Genomic DNA, 17,557 nt, shown 5'->3' with positions numbered 1-17,557 from the left:
CTCCGAGTAGCTGGGACTACAGGCGCCCGCCACCACCCCCGGCTAGTTTTTTGTATTTTTAGTAGAGACGGGGTTTCACCATGTTAGCCAGGATGGTCTCGATCTCCTGACCTCCTGATCCGCCCGCCTCGGCCTCCCAAAGTGCTGGGATTACAGGCTTGAGCCACCGCGCCCGGCCGTTGCTTTTGGTCTTATATCTAAAATGCCATTGCCTAATAAAAGTCCACAAAGATTTATATGTATTTTACTTTCTAAGAGTTTTATAGTTTTAGATCTTACAATTAGATCTTTAATCCATTTGGAGTTAATTTTTATATATGGCATGAAGTAAGGGTCCAACTTCATTCTTTTGCACGTGGTCATGTTACTTTTTAACTCACGTTCCCACATTATCTTAAAAATCAGGCTGCTTCTGCCTCTTTGTTTTCTGGTCTTCACTTAATATGCTATCAGGAAACTTTTCTGTGTTTTTATGCAGGCTTCACAATTGTTTTTTAATCCATACATAATGTCCTATCAACTCAATGTACCTTACTATCCTAAGTCTTTCCCATCATGTTGAACACTGGGCTTTTTTCATGTTTGGGGCTATTATGGAGATAACTGCTGTGACCATTTATGTCCACATGGCTCTTTGCTTTGTAGAATTTTCCTTAGGAGATATATCCAAGTGTGAGGTTTTTTTGGCCAGAGGTTACAAACATTTTTCTATTTTTCTAATTTCTATTTCTATTTCTACATGGTTTCTGAAAGGGCTATATCAATTTATAGTGCCATATCCAATGATGTATGCATTTCACAGCAACTTCACAAACATTAGTGTCACCTTGCTAAAACATTTTGGTAACTTATCAGATATAAAATGATAATACTTCAAGATCATTCTTTTTAAAAACCAATTCGTTTTTTAAAGTGCAAGTGATACACGTATATTGTATGAAAAGTTAAAGAGTACTAACAATAACAAGAACAATAAAAGTAGCCTCCTTACCCAAACACTTTTATTTTAGGTATATGTTACTTAGAATATAAGTTCGGTGGCTATGACAGAGGCTTAGATAAACAGCAGTTTATTCTACCCACAGGAAACTCTTGAGCATGTGTGATAAGTCTACTTTGTGAGGTGGTTAGGGCAGTGATCCTCTGTCTTGTCTTCCTGCTCTGCCCTTCTAGAGTTTTGTCCTTCTCTGTGTTTCTAAGTTGCTCTACACTTGATCTGCATTCCAGTGAAGTAAGAAGTGGGGAAGGGTGGGGAGAAGGGCATGCTCCTTCCCTTTGAGGCCGTGATCTAACAGTTGCTTCTGCATATCCTCCATGGCCACACCTAGCTGCAAGGGAGGCTGAACGGTGCTTCTATTAGCTAAACACAATAGCCATGTGTCCAACTCAACATTGTATTGCTGAGTCAGAAGAGAAGGCAGGTACAGGGGTCAACTGGTAGTCTGTGCCACCCACTGTTATTCTGGCATTGACGTCCCTGTCTGTATGCCTGTCCATATGCCGTATATGCTTATACTGCTGTCTTTTGATTCACCAGTTCTAGATGTTACCTAATGACTTTTATTCTACCACCCCTCACCTCCCAGCCTCCTGATAACATCATATAATTGCAAAATTTGAAAATACACATTTCTTCTTTGAGAAAAGATAGTGTGGAGGCCGGGTGCGATGGCTCATGTCTGTAATCTCAGCACTTTGGGAGGCAGAGACAGGCAGATCATCTGAGGTCAGGAGTTCGAGACCAGCCTGGCCAACATGGTGAAACCCCATCTCTACTACAAATACAAAAATTAGTCGGGTGTGGTAGCATGCGCCTGTAATCCCAGCTACTTGGGTGGCCGAGGCATTGCTTGAACCAGAATTGCTTGAACCTGGGAGGCAGAGGTTGCAGTGAGCTGAGATCACACCATCGTACTCTAACGTGGGTGACAGAGTGGGACCCTGTCTCAAAAAAAAAAAAAAAAAAGAAAAGAAAAGATAGTGTAGAATCAGAAATACGGGTCTCTACTTTGAGAAGTGAGTCTGCACTCAGCCAGCTCCAGCAACAGGTGTCTCCCAGCTAAGACATCTGTACCATGGGTGCTGGCTGGAGACCCATGGGGTTTGCATTTCACTGTTACCCTACCATATCTCATTCTGTGCTTCCTGACACCAAGGTGATGAAAGATAAGGGCTGACTTAGATGCCTATAGTCTGTCATTACTCATTGAAATATAGACCCTGGCTAGGCACAGTGGTTCTCACCTGTAATTCCAGCACTTTGGGAGGCCAAAATGGTAAGATTGTGTGAGCCCAGTTGTTTGAGACCAGCCTGGGCACATAGGGAGATCCTGGCTCTACAAAAAAAAAAAAAAAATAGCTGGGTTTGGTGGTGTACACCTGCGGTTCCAGCTACTCAGGAAGGTGAGGTGGGAAGATCAGGGTGAGACCCTATTTCTAAATAAATAAATATCTTAAAAATAATTAAATATAGATCTAATTCTTAGGCTTATTTTAATTTCAGGATTTGCAAAGTAGATAATTACATGAAGTCTTAAAACATGGCAAGTATTATAAATAGTAAGAATTCATAAGTTATGACTGTTAATTGCTTATATTGTAAATTAAGTCAAGTGAACTCACTAATTGTCTACCATCTCTCATCTCTTCTTCCGTTGGGACTTGACTTAGGTCATTATGCTTCCAACTCTCTAAAAATTCACATATATGCACATATGGCTTATCTCCTGTTATAGTAGTCGTAATACACTTCATTTAAGATGATACAGTGTTAGCTGGGTGTAGTGGCTCCTGCCTGTAATCCCAGCGCTTTGGGAGTCTGAGGTGGGAGGATCACTTGAGACCAGGAATTTTAGACCAGCCTGGGCAACATAGCAAGACCCCTGTCTCTACAAAAAAAGAAAAATACATATATATGTATATGAAAAAATGTAAAATAAGGTGTTATTTTAAATAACACAATACAATATTAGAATAATACACTGTAATACAATTATTGTGTTGTAACATAATACAATAATACAATGTTAGAGTAAATCCAAATTAAGTGTTTTATTAGGGCCACATAAATATTGTTCACAACTGAGCCAAATACATTTTCCTTTTTATGTAACTTTTTATTTTTCCTAAAGTTCATAATGTCTTCATTTTTTTTTTTCATTTACTTTGTATTCTTTGAATTTCTAGCTAAGTCTTCCTGTACACCCCCCCATATTTCTTTGAAACTTCTCTAGTGCAGTTTTCTGTACATTCCAACCTGCCAGGTAATCTGTCAATTTCCTTATTTTCCCAAAGATGCTTCCCAGGTCACTGTGTACTGCTCAGATATGACCTGGTCATTCTCCAGGCCTCTGCTGCAACCTGGTCTCTTAGAACTTCCCTCTGTCTTTGTTCTTTGAGTGTCCTCATACTTTTTTCTTTGCTGGATCCCTTGTTTCCTGGATCCTATGTCTGTCCCTTCCTTGATTTGCCCCTTCATTTTGCTGGAACACATTCTCCAGTATCTCCTAAGAAAAAGGTAAGTGGGTAGGAACTCTTTTGTCTTAGGATGTCTGGAAATCTCTTCCCTCCTTTCTGTTCATTTTCTACTCTCTCTCCACTTCCCTCTTCAAGTGTTATGATGGTTTGGAATTTCTGATGTCCCTAGTTTCACTATAGATAGACTTTGTGTTTCTCCTGTATATTTGAGGTATTTTTCAAAAGGAAAAGACAGTGATGGGAATGTCATTACTCTACCATCTGGAAAGCAAAAATGCTTTTTCACTTTTCATGAGCATGGAAGAACATTTTCTCATTGTGTATTTAATCTTTCGATTATTCACTGGTGTGAATTATCTACAAAGGACAACTTCTTTAACAATTAGCACAAAGCACAGAAGTTCCTAGTGCTTATTTTTCTCACTTATTTCCTCCGAGATTCAGATGATGTTGGTGTCTCAGTTGAGTGGCATCCACAGTTATTTGCTCTCATTTTCAGATTGCCTCACGCCCGTGATGGCTGTGAACATGCTCACCCAGCAGGAGGTCCCTGTCGTTATTTTGGCCAAAGCTGACTTGGAAGGCTCTCTGGATTCAAAAATAGGTAAGCAGCTATTAAAATGTAACCACAACAGTATATTTTGCAGATTTATGATCAAAATACTCCCCTGTTGCTGTCATCTGGAAGAGCTGACTGTTGATTCCATGGTCTGATTTGTTTCCTCATAAAAATGAATAGACCTTCATTTAATCATCCCTTGTTTCAGAACTACATTTTGAAAATAAACTAGGTATATTGCACTTTACTAGTTGCTACTGAGAATAACTAGAAATATCTGACCTACAAATCTTACCAGTAGAGTTTGTTGTTAAGACTTGTACATATGATACGAGGAACAGTGCAGCTCAGATGAAAATTCAGTTTCAAGACTCATAGAACCATCCCAGGTATACTACCAGCTTTAAAAAAAAAAGAAAGAAAAGAAAACTCATAGAACCAACAGCAACTGCTGGGACGGGGGTTCAAATGAAGCACAAATGATCGATGTGGGCTGGGTTTTGGTGAAGGCTTTGTGGAGGAGGTGAACTCGAGCTATTCAAGAAAAGGATTGTGAAACAGCAGTAAAACTGAAGGCATATTTAGAACTGTAAATTGGATGTCCTTGGCAGCCTTACTCATTCGTGAGCGTTCTAAACTATCGTCATGTAACAGGAAGTCTGAGAATGAACAAAGAGAAGGGAACCTAAAGACAGCTTTGTCCAAAATCTGCCTCCTTTAGGACAGACCTGTGCATTTTTCATTACCAACATTCCTACTGTAGGTTCCAGCCAGTCCCCAGAGTCCCGAAACCTTGCAGAGAAAGTTATTTCCACACTATTTCCTAGCACACAGAAATAGCATTTCTTCTTAAATTCACATTTTTTCCCCTCATAACGCTCAGATCAGTTTTTGATGAAGTTGTTTGAAGAAATGTCAAAGCAGAAAATTCGTGTTACTCTCTTCTAACCATTTAAACCTAGAAAGTGTGTTGTTTAAAGAAATAATTCCTTCTGTTACTTTTATGCATTTTACAATCAGTAAAATGTATTAATATAACCAGCTGGGATAAACATAAAGGCAGTTTTTATTGATGTGGCTTTTGGGGGAGTTTTTTGTTTGTTTGTTTGTTTGATATTTTGAATCAGATTACTGACACAATATTGAGAGTTTTGAAGGAAAAAAATTGGATTTTTTTAGGTGCATATGGAAAACTGTCTCTCCTGTTGTCTTGATGTCCCATAGTTTCATAATTAGCTTTTTCCAAATGTTTGCTTTTTGCCCTCCAAGAAGAACAAGAGCAGAAATAAACAGGAGATAAAGTGATGTTTTTGCCTCCCACCTGCACTGTTAGAAATAGTTCACATTCAACTGAGCGCAACATGACTACCGCCATGGCCTGAGGCATTCTTTATACGGCCAAATACATTTTGTGGTTACAGTGTCTCCTTTTAAACAGTACTCCTAGTTCTTCCAAATTCCATTTTAGAATGTAGTAAATGACTATTTTCCCTTCTGGAATATGAACAGCTTTTGGTAATATTTATTGCTTGCCATTTGTCCTCATCCTTCAAGTCCACTCAACATTTATTCACTGCATTAGATGCATTTTGTCTATAATCTCAGCTAGAACACTACAGAACTTTTCATCATGTCACAGAGCTTTTCATCATATTTGGGAGCTTTAGAACATGTCTCCCAAACATTCGACCACTGTTTTAGGGCGTTGTTCCGATCTGATTTAAGCACCTTGTGCAATACCCTTAGCTTTATCTCTCTCAGTTTTCACACAATGTGTTGTATCCATGAGTATGTCACCTGCTTTGACGGTTGACCCTATAGCAGAGGTTCTCAACCAGAGGAGATTTTGCCACCAGGAGACATTTGGCAATTTTGGAGACATTTTTGTTTGTCACAACTCAGGGAGTGCTAGTGGTACAGTTCAACATCCTGTAATGCACAAGACAGCCCCCGCAACAAAGTCCACAATGTCAGTAGTACCAAGGTTCAGAAATCCTGCCCTTACAGAACCAAAAGCTGGGAAGAAAAAAAAAAAAAACAAACCCGTTTTTATGAATACCCGAAGCCAAAACAGCAGGCCTTGGCCCCTCTGGGTGAACGATTTATTAATGCTCAACTTCTCAAGGACATATGTGGGTTGAAGAATAAATGTCTACTTAGAATGTACTATTGCCTTTGGGAACAAAACATAGTTACCAGCTTTTGACTTCCTGACTGAGTGGATTTTCCTAGGATTGCTGGGAAATGCTGGAGAAGTCGGCCCTGCTTCTCGAGAGAAACCCACTGCCCTCTGCCACTGACAGAATTCAAGGAAGAGGCTTCCACAAATGCTTATGATTTTCAGTGGCAAAAAAAAAAAGCACTCAAAAATGTGTATATTAGGATTGTAACTATTTAAAAAAATAGGCTGGACACAGTGGCTCACACCTGTAATCCCAGCACTTTGGGAGGGCAAGGTGGGCGATCACTTGAGGTCAGGAGTTCGAGACCAGCCTGGTCAACGTGGCAAAACCCCTTTTGTACTAAAAATACAAAAATTAGCCAGGCATGGTAGCACACGCCTATAATTCCAGCTACTCGGGAGGCTGAGACATGAGAATCTCTTGAACCCGGGAGGCGGAAGTTGCAGTGAGCCGAGATTGTGCCACTGCCATCTAACCTGGGCAACAGAGCAAGACTCTGTCTCAAAACAAAAACAAAAACTAAGCAGAGGAAAAAGACTTAAAAGAGGTAATACCAATATGGTAAACTAGTTGTGTTTTGGCAGTGGGTTTCTCCAAGACCATGTTCCATTTTCCCAACTAATGTGATGTGGTTTTAAAACTTCTGTAACTAAAAGAGATAGTCTCCTTTAGGAAGCTAAAGCCGGGTGTCAGTACTGTCAGTTGTTTTGTGATTTGGGCACTTGTGAAGGCAATGTTTTGTTTTCTTCTCCTCTGAATAGGAATTCCCAGTACTAGCTCAGAGGACACCATCTTAGCCCAAACCCTGGGCCTGGCCTACTCTGAAGTCATTGAAACTTTGCCGGATGGCACAGAGAGACTGAGCAGCTCTGCTGAGGTTGGTGCCTAAGAACTTACTTCCAGAATGATCACCTTGATGCGATTTTGATAGACATTTTCCTTCAGGTGCAAATTACAACCTGTTGCTTCACTCGTCCCCATACCTAACAGCCCTGTAGCCTCATATCTCTATGAAAACAAAATAATATTCTTCAAGATCTGGAAGTTTGTCAATTGTAAATCAAATTCAGTCCTCGAATAGAATGGCATCAAAGTAACTAATTTTATGTTGGGGATCTCTGCTTGAGAAAAATTATCTTTTCTAAGGAATCTCTGGTTCCTTGAGAGAGGTGACTGAAATTGTTTCTTCTTCCTAGAGGAGATATCTGTTCTCTCCAGATTACTGACCTTATTTCTGCCTAAAGTGTAACTCACTTATAGAAATGAACAGGGAAGTTCAGAGTCATGTTTATTTGGTCAGGGTTATCTCTTGCAAGCATGAAACAGCAGCACTTAAAGATGGTATATCTGGCAGGATTTGAGCCCAGCCTCTATGTTGAACTAACCTGGAAAGTAGGATGGAAGAGGTAGGGTGAGGGATGGGAGGAGGTAGTGGGAGCAGTGACTCTCAAGTTTGAGCACACGTCAGAATCCCCTGGTGGCCTTGTTAAACCACAGCCTGGCCCCCACCCCCACCCCAGGGATTCTGATTTAGTAGTCCCAGGTGAGACCCCAAAATTTGCACTTCTAACAAGTTTCCAGATACTGCTGCTAATGCTGCTGGTCCAGGGAACACATTTTGAGAATCAAGGGCTTAGAACCTTGCCACTCAATGTCTGGTCTCTGGACCAGCAGCACTGGCATCACTTGTTAGAAATGTGGGATCTTAGATCCCACGCTAGTCTAATAAGATCCCTATATGATTTGTATGCACATTAAAAGTTTGAGAATACTGGCTTAGAGCACTCTTAAATTTAACTGCACACTGGAAATACCTGAAAGTTTTAAAATAATACTGATGCCTGGGTCTCACTCTAGATACTCTGATTTAATGGTTAGTGGTGGTAAGGAGGGCATGGATCAGACATCAACAGTGTTCGAAGCTCCCTAGTTGATTCTGATGTGCGGCAGAGCCTGGGAACTACTGACTTAACATAGCGATGCCACCCCTGGCCATGGCTCTGAATCATCTGGGAGGTGCCTACAGGTCCCACCTTAGCTGATCTTGATTCAGTGAGACCTGAAGATCCAAGTTTTTCTGGTTTGCGACTATCTGGCTATATTTATATCTATAAAATAAGGGAATATGGTCAGATTTTCTCCTTTGTAGGGAGTGCATGGTTTCTAACCCCATGTTTGTGGCTTTACTTCATAAATTGCATCCCCAGACATGAGTCATGCTCTAAGATATGGACCCTTAAGCCTTTTTTTAGACCTTGTTTGAGCAGGTTCCCTGGAGGGTGGAGCAGAGCGAAGTCACAGTGTCTGTAAGGAGCCCCAATTAACCCTTTCAAGAAAGGGGACACTCGTGGCCAAAATTAGGCTTCTGAAGTTCCCAGTGAAACATCCACTCTTTAGTACAGTTCTCTGAGCATCAGTTATGCTTCCTGGCTTCTTTCACACAGCTTCAGATGGTCTGTAGAAGCCTCTCCTGACTCTAGGCTGAATATCTAGAGTAAAAGAATTATTTCAATAAGTAGAAGGAGAATGGCTAGGGAAAGGCCACTTTCGTCTCTGAGCTTCTGGAATGGAAAGACAGTGATGTTAGGAGAAGACTGACTTTCAGGAGAGCTTTTTATGATTTGCATTGTGACTGTGATAGTGGGAGTGCAGAAAGACACTTCAGACCGTTCATGAAAAGGGCTACTTTTGATCAACATAGCTGTATTTTCTTATTCTTTATGCCTCTTGACTGTAAGCTCCTTGAGGACATGGGAAGATCATATTTATCTTTGTGCCCCCAGTGGCTAGCACAAGCCCAGCACATACAGATGCCCAGTGGGTCTTCATTGAACAAATTTGAGGGTGCCCACAATCCAGGTTGTTACCAAGCCACACTGGCTCAATTCATATAATTAGTTTGGCTCTCTGAAAAGCACCAAGTGAAAAGATAATTTCTCTTTTGTACCATTAGTGGTCTGTCCTGCTGTCTATAAAATGGGAGCATTTAAATATAAAAAGAGTGATCTGGTTCTTCAAGCCGAAGCCTCAGAATGTTCCTCTGCTTGCCTGAATTCCTTCTGCTTTAGGATAATATTGAATTTTTATTTTCTGAATATTTTCCCCCCAACAGGGGAGTAGTCATTAAAAATCCTTATCATGCAGTTCTTTACTGGCAGCTAAAAGCTGATATTTGATGATCTCTGTAGGTGTCACAGGGCTCTGGTGATAAGGAAAGCCACAGAACCAGGGCCAACCGAGACACATTAGACACAGTAGACACAGTGCCTCGGGCTCACAATACTTTTAGAGGCCTCTGCAAAAGTTTTAATTTCTTTTAAAATCAGAAGAAAAAAAATGAACTTTTAGGGTCAAAAGTTACATTTCTCTTTATATTGATGCAGTTGTAAAATATAGTTCTTAATATTATCTGAAGGAGCAAGGAGCCTACAAAGGCAGAAGCACCTGGGGCTCATGAAAGTCATGAATACAGCTCTGCACAGAACTGGTCCCTTGGGAGAGCCACACATAAACATGGCAGGACTGGTGGCAGCATCGGGGTGGTGACTCGTGCTATGCAGAGAGGAGTGAGCTCTCTTTTCTCTCCCTGTCAGTTCACAGGTATGACCCGGCAGGATGCTTTTCTAGCTCTGACTCAGAAAGCCCGGGAGAAGAGAGTGGGTGGAGACGTGACAAGTGATAAACTGAAAGACTGGCTGATTTCGCGGCAGCGGTACTGGGGCACACCAATCCCCATTGTCCACTGCCCAGCCTGTGGCCCCACACCTGTGCCCCTGGAGGACTTGCCCGTGACTTTGCCCAACATCGCGTCTTTCACTGGCAAGGGAGGCTCCCCACTGGCCATGGCTTCAGAGTGGGTGAACTGCTCCTGCCCGAGGTAAGAAGCCACATCCCTGCAGCGGTGACTGTGCCTATGGCCCCATACCTGCTAGGGCTTCAGACACCCTCCTCCCTCCTGGTGCTAACTCTGCTCCCCTTTTCCCTGACTTCCACGGGGCTGGAAAGAACACTGTGGATCTTTGAGGCCCTTTAAGAGAAGGGTCTGGAATCTGTGACCCTGCCTCTGCAATGGGCATCCTCCATTCTCTGAGCTATTGGAAGCAGCAGTGTCAGTTCAGATCTATGCCAGAAACATCTGATCCAACTGATGGAAAAACTCTAAATTTTCCTTACAGCTTTGTAAAAAAAACACTTTCCTTCATTTTGATATTCCAGAGAGCCACGTGGAGAGGAGAGAAAAATGTTCTCTTCTCCACCTTGCAGTTTTCCAATATAGTGACTGTAGCAACAGTGGAGATTTTATCACGAGTAGCAGAGTAGTAGCTAAGAGAGCAAGTGTGCTCAGGGGCTCCATTCTTTAATGTGCTGAAGCTCCATGGTTCGTTCCTCCTCATTTTGGAAGCGGGATTACGGTTTTCTGTCTATTCACTGGCATGTCTCAAGTGTGGTTTTTAATGATGCTGTCCATATCAGCTAATTAAACAAACAGCAGATACCAAGTTCCAGTATTTTCCTTCTTCTGCAGAGAAGCCATTTTTCTCTGCCTTATAGATCATGATGAGGATATTTTAAAATAATTTTGTATTCTGCCAGTATAGAGCTGAGTTATTAGGTTGACAATTAGGTAACCACATAATGTAATTGGAAGTCTTGAGCTGGGAGTCAGATCAGTGATGAATTCAAGTCCTGGCTCTGCCTCCTAACTGTCTAGCCTTGGGAAAGTCATTTACCTTCTCTGAGCTTGAAATCCCTCATCAGGAACAAAAATAACCCCATCGAAGGGCTTTTCAGAAGACTAGAGTTAACACATGTCACCCTGCACAGTGATACCTTCTAGGCCTTCAATAAATGGAAACTTTACAGCCATCCAGCCAGGTACTTGCCAGCCGTCCTCCCAGGTCCTCACTGAGGCATTTTGAAATTCAAGATGGAACTTGGAGGAAGGTACATAGGAAGGCCCAGACCATTTTAGGGTAGAAATGCTGGCTCCAGGAGGAAAATAGAGTACCCTCTTTGTTGATAAACACTGACAAAGGGCTTCCCTACCAGAGATGTTGGTGGCCTACATACAGCACAGCAGTTGTGGCCTTATTGATGAGGATAAGGTTTCCTGCCTTGGCTGCAGAATTACTGGAGGGCAGAACCTAGGCCTTGGTGTTGGGCAAGGCTCCCTGGATAATCTTAATGAGCATCCAAGGCTGAGAGCCACTGAGCCAGTGTGGCAGAGCGAGGCAGCCCAGTGGTACAGACTATAGGCACCAGAGCCCACCAGATGTGGTTTTCTTACCCTTGAACTACAAGGCCTTGGAAAAGTTTCTTAACCTCTCTGAATCCTAGTTACTCATCTGAAAAATGGGGATGTGAGTAGTATTGGTCTCATAATCCTCAGGGCTACTGGGGATAAAATGAGATAATCCCCAGTAGCCCTGAGGATTATGAGATTAAATGAGATAATTTCAAGTACTTTTGAAGTACTTGGCTCAGTTCCTACTACCCAGTATTATTATCATTACTATTGGAGCTAATCCTGATAACGTTACCACCATTATCTATCACTTCTATCCCTCCTACTTGCCACGTAGCTTCTTCCTACTTTTTAATATCAGCAATAAAACATGTTAGTTGCCTTCAAGTCCAACAAGACCATTAAAAAGGAAATCAGCATGGCAAATGTTAGACAGATGTTATTCCTTTTGTAAATTGAGCCCTGCATTTTCTCCCTCACTTGGACCTCACTTGCACAAGGTGAGGAAGAAAAAGTAATCTTTATTTTCTAATTGTTTCCCAAAATAGTGTCTGTGTTCTGGTTGATTGCTCTCCAAATAAAAAGACCTGGCTTTAATTTAGAGATGCACTGTTGAGATCAGCTTCTTAGAGCAGCCCTGGGTGGTAGGAAGCTGGATTCCCTGAGGACTCTCTCCGAAAAGCTTCTACTCTTAGAGACCACCACTGTTCTCATTGGGAGGTCCCCTGATTAAAATGCAGGGGGTCCCAAAGCCCTGCCAGATCTAGGGCGCCCATGCTCTCTGCTCAGCCACTGCATTTAAGCAGCTGATGAGGGAGCTGGGGGAATATGTGGGGGACTGGCCATTTCCTTGGGTAATATTTGTAAAGCTGGTATGAACTACTTCACAAATGGAAGATAGAAATGCAACCCTTCTTTTATTCTTAATTTAAAAATATGGGCTCAAGCCCATACATGCTAAATTTGCAGAAGATGTATCAGTTCCTCTTGGGACTCCTCATCCCTTCTCCCCAAATTCTGCAATAACCCCCAAAGACTTTACTGCCCAAAACGTGATATTTGGAGGGGTGATGAGCCTCATATCCATGCCTTAGAAGGGAGAGCCTGCTATGGCTTCCTGCTGCCACAGAAGGCCCTGTTGATAGCTGGTCCTACCCATCAGACAGAAGGTGCTGATTCTCTGCTGATCCAGGCCTTGAGGAGTCTCCAAGGCAGCTAATCCCTGTCCTGTGCTAGGCTTGACTAAGGGCACCTTCTTTTGAGTTCCTAGGTAGTGTGGCTTTTGGCACCTGGTTCTTTCAGTCCCACAGGCCCACAACTCTAGGAATGTTCTTAAGAATGAGTGTAGCAGCTGGCACGGTGGCTCATGCCTGTAATCCCAGCACTTTGGGAGGCCAAGGCAGGAGGATCACTTAAGGTCAGGAGTTTGAGACCAGCCTGGCCAACATGGTGAAACCCCATCTCTACTAAAAATACAAACATTAGCCAGGCATGGTGGCATGTACCTGTAATCCCAGTTACTCAGGAGGCTGAGGCAGGAGAATTGCTTGAGCCCAGGAGGCAGAAGTTGCAGTGAGCTGAGATTGAGCCACTGCACTCCAGCCCAGGTGACAGAGCCAGACTCCCATCTCAAAAAAAAAAAAAAAAAAAAGAATAAGTGTAACACTTGGGCCCTTGTGAAACCTTGGTCCTTCTGGACATGTCTGTCCCTAGGACAAGGATTCCTTTTTCTTTTCAACCCTTCACATATCAAGGATCTCACTTTATTCTCTGTCTTGAGCACCAGGGCTTTTTTCACTCTAACATAAGGAACCTATCTTTAGGCAGTGGTCTGGCGGTAGATAATGTAATTAGCCTTGGAGGGGGGTCCTGATTCCTAGCATTTGCCAGTTTTTGTGATGTACATACTCCCATCAGGGCCAGTTTCAAGCTACCAACTTGCCATCTTTTGTCACAGTGGTATAAAGAGATGCTGACAATTGATTCTCACAGGCTGGCATGAGCTGGCTCCAGCAACCATTGCCTTTGGGGCTTCCAAGGTGGTTTGTCTTCCTCAGGTCATCCTGGTAGATTTCTGCACCTGTCACCTCAGAACAGAAGTAGAAGAAAAATCCAAGTTGATTTTCCACACATCTCCCTATGTTTGGTTCTCATTTCTCTTCATGCATTGATTGGCTTCACAAGCATCATAAAGTAGACATTGGCGAAGGCAATCTTGACATGCCTGGAACAGAAGTTAATGCACAAAAGTGATACCTAATCCTGTCTTGTCCTTTTGGGTGGTGAGGCTTTCTACCAGGTTAAATTCAGAGAAGTGGAAAATAAGGCTTTTAATTGTTGAAAATTGAAACTTTTATTTATAAATTTCTTTAAGACATCACATACTATACAATATAAAAAGAGCTTTCCCTGAATTGTCTTTTCATATGTGGCTTTATTCTTTTTTTTTTGTGAGATGGAATCTTGCTCTGTCGCCGGGCTGGAGTGCAGTGGCACGATCTTGGCTCACTGCAACTTCCGCCTCCCGGGTTCAAGAGGTTATCCTACCTTAGCCTCCTGACTGGCTGGGACTACAGGCACACGCCACAACACCCAGCTAATTTTTCATATTTTTAATAGAGATGGGATTTCACCATGTTGGCCAGTATGGTCTCAATCTCTTGACCTTGTGATCCGCCCCCCTCAGACTCCCAAAGTGCTGGGATTAAAAGCTTGAGCCACTGCGCCCAGCCTGTGGCTTTATTCTTATGACATTTTAAATTCATACTTATTGTTATAGCTCTCTCAAAAGCTGGTGGAAAACTGCATTAAAATGTAAAAAGATGGCCGGGCGCGGTGGCTCAAGCCTGTAATCCCAGCACTTTGGGAGGCCGAGACGGGCGGATCACGAGGTCAGGAGATCGAGACCATCCTGGCTAACACGGTGAAACCCCGTCTCTATTAAGAAATACAAAAAAAATAAATAAATAAATAAATAAATAAATAAATAAAATGTAAAAAGAAACCAAATGATGAATTTCATTTCTTTCTTAGGTGCAAGGGAGCAGCCAAGAGAGAGACAGACACGATGGATACCTTTGTTGATTCTGCTTGGTACTACTTCAGATACACCGACCCTCACAATTCGCACAGGTAAAACGTCCTTGCTGACGTCCTTGAGCACGTGTCAGTATAGCTCCTCCCAGAAGCAGAGACCAAGATAGAATTAGACATGCAAGAGATTTCTTGGGGGAAATGCCTGTGAGGATTAAAGGGGAGAAGAGGAGGAGTGGGCAGAGAGTGCTCTTAGACCACGATGGCCTATGACAGGTGTGAAAGGAGAAGGGAAAGGAAGGAGGATCAGATGGAGGAGCCTCAGTTCACAGCGCAACTCTGAGAAAACCTCGACCTGGCCAGTGGGAAGCCCGGAGCAAAGCTAGTCCATTAGAGTCTTCAGTCAGGCTAAAATGTCTCGGTTCCAGCCCCTCCCTCTACTCTCCTGAGAGCAGCCTGCGAGAGCAACATAGGCTGGCAGGAGCACACCAGAGTGGGTCCACAGATGCAGCAGCTGGAAGCTGTCAGTCAACTGTGCACCTCGGAACAGGCTCTCTTAAAGGGAGAGTGCTACATCATTAAGTTAGATTATTCATAGCCAAGTAAATCCGAAGTACAACACAAATACAAAACAGAAAGAGGAAGGAAATGCTACTGTAATACTCTCCTTGCAGTGAACTGCATTTGTATGATTGTAAAGATGTAATGTTATTTATTTAACTGAAAAGAATGATGTAACTCTACAAAGAAAGTAGCAGGTGGGGAGGTGAGAGAGCTAAGAAGCCTCACCTCTTACCACAGAGTCAATAGATCATTTCCTAAATTGATAAATCAATAAAGAGTATAAGCATGGTTTTTTGGTTTTTTTTTTTCAATAATTGCCAGGAGAAACAACCAAAAGAATTAAAAGTGGCTAAGAGACAGGCCTGAGGCAAGGAAAGAATTGGGGCTGGAGACCACTGTTTTTCATTATAAATCTTTCAGTACCATTTGATTTTTCAGCTGTATTCATGTGTTTCTTTGAACCCTGCCCCCGCCCCTGCCCACCCAAAAAAAAAAAAAAATTAAGGGAAAGAGAACAGTAGGTAGCCTTGTAAAGAGAGAGAATGAGAGCTGAAAGAAACTCTTCCAGAGCCCAGGAAAAAAACAGCATTGTGCTTAAAAGGGCCTTGCCTGATTGCTCTTGTCCATGGCAGAAACATTCTGGAACCCTGTTCCCTACATATAAAATATGCCCCCCATTCTTCGTAGTTCTAAAATAACATATTTCTAGTGAGACAGATACTCCTGCCCTCACCTTGCCAGAATTTCAACCTGCAGTGTTGTGATTCTGTAATTTGAGTTCATATCAGATATGAAGGGGATCCTTGTCGTCATGGTGGCTCACGCCTGTAATCCCAGCACTTTGGGAGGCTGAGGAGGTGGATCACCTGAGGTCAGGAGTTGGAGACCAGTCTGACTAACATGGCAAAACCCTGTCTCTACCAAAAATACAAAAATTAGCTGGGCATGGTGGCGAGCCTGTAATCCCAGCTACTTAGAAGGCTGAGACAGAAGAATCACTTGAACCGGGGAGGCAGAGGTTGCAGTGAGCCAAGATCACGCCAATGCACTCCAGCCTGGGCAACAGAGTGAGACTTCCTCTCAAAAAAAATAAAAAAGAAAAGAAAAAAGAAATGAGGGGGATACTGAGTGAAAGATACCCTACAAAGGCAGGAAGGGTGCAAGGTGACGATTGTGGCTGGGAACCACCAGCATGGCCTTCTCTGGCCCATAGAGGGGCTCCCCTTCAGGGCCTTTCCTCTATAAGGGGCCATTGGTGCATTTCATGTAGTAATAACTGGCTTAGAATGCAAGTGGGGTCAGGCTCTTTATTTTCTCTGAGTGCTTCAAAGGAAAGCCTTCACATAGATGAGAGAGACTCCAAGTAACTGGCGGGAGAGACATCCTGAGACCGTCACAGCCTGTGAACAGCAGTGAGCACTTCATTTCCCTCATGGCACACTGTGGTTAGCTTCAGCCTGGGCGCGAGTTCTTCCTGGGGTGGTTTCCTGAGTGGATCATAAATCCAAGCTGTAGCTACTTTCAACATTTCACTCCTTAATATATCCCAAACTTGTTTTCTGGCCAAATACCATCCTTCACTTCCCTTTCTTTTCTGTCGCCTGGATTGGCAGTTGAATTTCTTTAGGGAACTATTTTTCACAAAGCAAAAAAGTGATTTTTAAAAATTTTATCAGAATTCTGGTACAGTGACTGGAGAACACCAAACTATATTAAAATGCAAATATGTGGTGGTGGCCAGACTCTTTTCTAGCCTCAGAGCTGAAGCCAGCCAAGTCCATCCTGGGGAAAAAGGTGGCTTGAGGTGTCAGGGAACAAATTCACAAATATTCAAAGCCCTCCAAAGGCAAAGGTTTGCTTGATTGGCTGACCTCAAGGGACAGCATTACCTTGGCAACACAGAGGTCTGTCGCCAGCCAGTGCTGCCCCTCCCTGTGAGGGTCCCAGCCAGAAAATGGAAATGGCATTTCCTTTCCTCTACAGTGTCCATTGGGACCCGAGAGTATGAGAAAGCCTTTCTATTAGTATCTGTTGGCCAAAAAGTATCTGTTGAGTACTATTAAGTGAGAGAGAGTTATTGGGCTATTTTATGATAATTCACCCTAAATATGCTGCATTGCATTCATTAAGCAATATACAGGCTCTTGCTGACTATATTTTCAGGCTGCTTTAAAAAACAAAATCAATTTTCTGTTTTAAAATAAATATTTACAGCTGGGGCACAGTGGCTTACACCTGTAATCCCGTAATTTTGGGAGGCCAAGGCAGGAAGATCAGTTGAGGCCAGGAGTTCGAGACCAGCCTGGACTGAACATAGCAAGACCTTGTCTCCACAAAAAATGTTTTTAAAAAATTAGCAGACGGCCAGGTGCAGTGGCTCACGCCTGTAGTCCCAGCACTTTGGGAGGCCGAGGTGGGCAGATCACCTGAGGTCAGGAGCTCAAGACCAGCCTGGCCAACATGGCAGAACCCCATCTCTACTAAAAATGTAAAAAT

The 17,557-nt window shown here is 42.8% G+C and overlaps 1 protein-coding gene across 3 annotated transcripts in view; it reads left to right on the top strand.

Annotated features, from left to right (window-relative positions):
* LARS2 (leucyl-tRNA synthetase 2, mitochondrial) overlaps positions 1 to 17,557 on the top strand; it is a 160,371-nt gene that overhangs the window by 92,663 nt on the left and 50,151 nt on the right. For all 3 annotated transcript variants that reach the window (XM_017955509.3, XM_017955508.3, XM_017955510.3), the window contains 4 exons: positions 3,977 to 4,081; positions 6,981 to 7,096; positions 9,813 to 10,096; positions 14,498 to 14,596. In XM_017955509.3, the coding sequence (XP_017810998.1) occupies positions 3,977 to 4,081; positions 6,981 to 7,096; positions 9,813 to 10,096; positions 14,498 to 14,596 (604 nt within the window). The remainder of the gene's footprint in view (positions 1 to 3,976; positions 4,082 to 6,980; positions 7,097 to 9,812; positions 10,097 to 14,497; positions 14,597 to 17,557) is intronic.

This window comes from Papio anubis, chromosome 2 (assembly GCF_008728515.1).
Source record: "Papio anubis isolate 15944 chromosome 2, Panubis1.0, whole genome shotgun sequence".
In the NCBI taxonomy this organism is placed as follows: Eukaryota; Metazoa; Chordata; class Mammalia; order Primates; family Cercopithecidae; genus Papio; species Papio anubis.
Note: the sequence above shows the minus strand (reverse complement) of the source record. Positions and strands in the feature narration are given on the sequence as shown.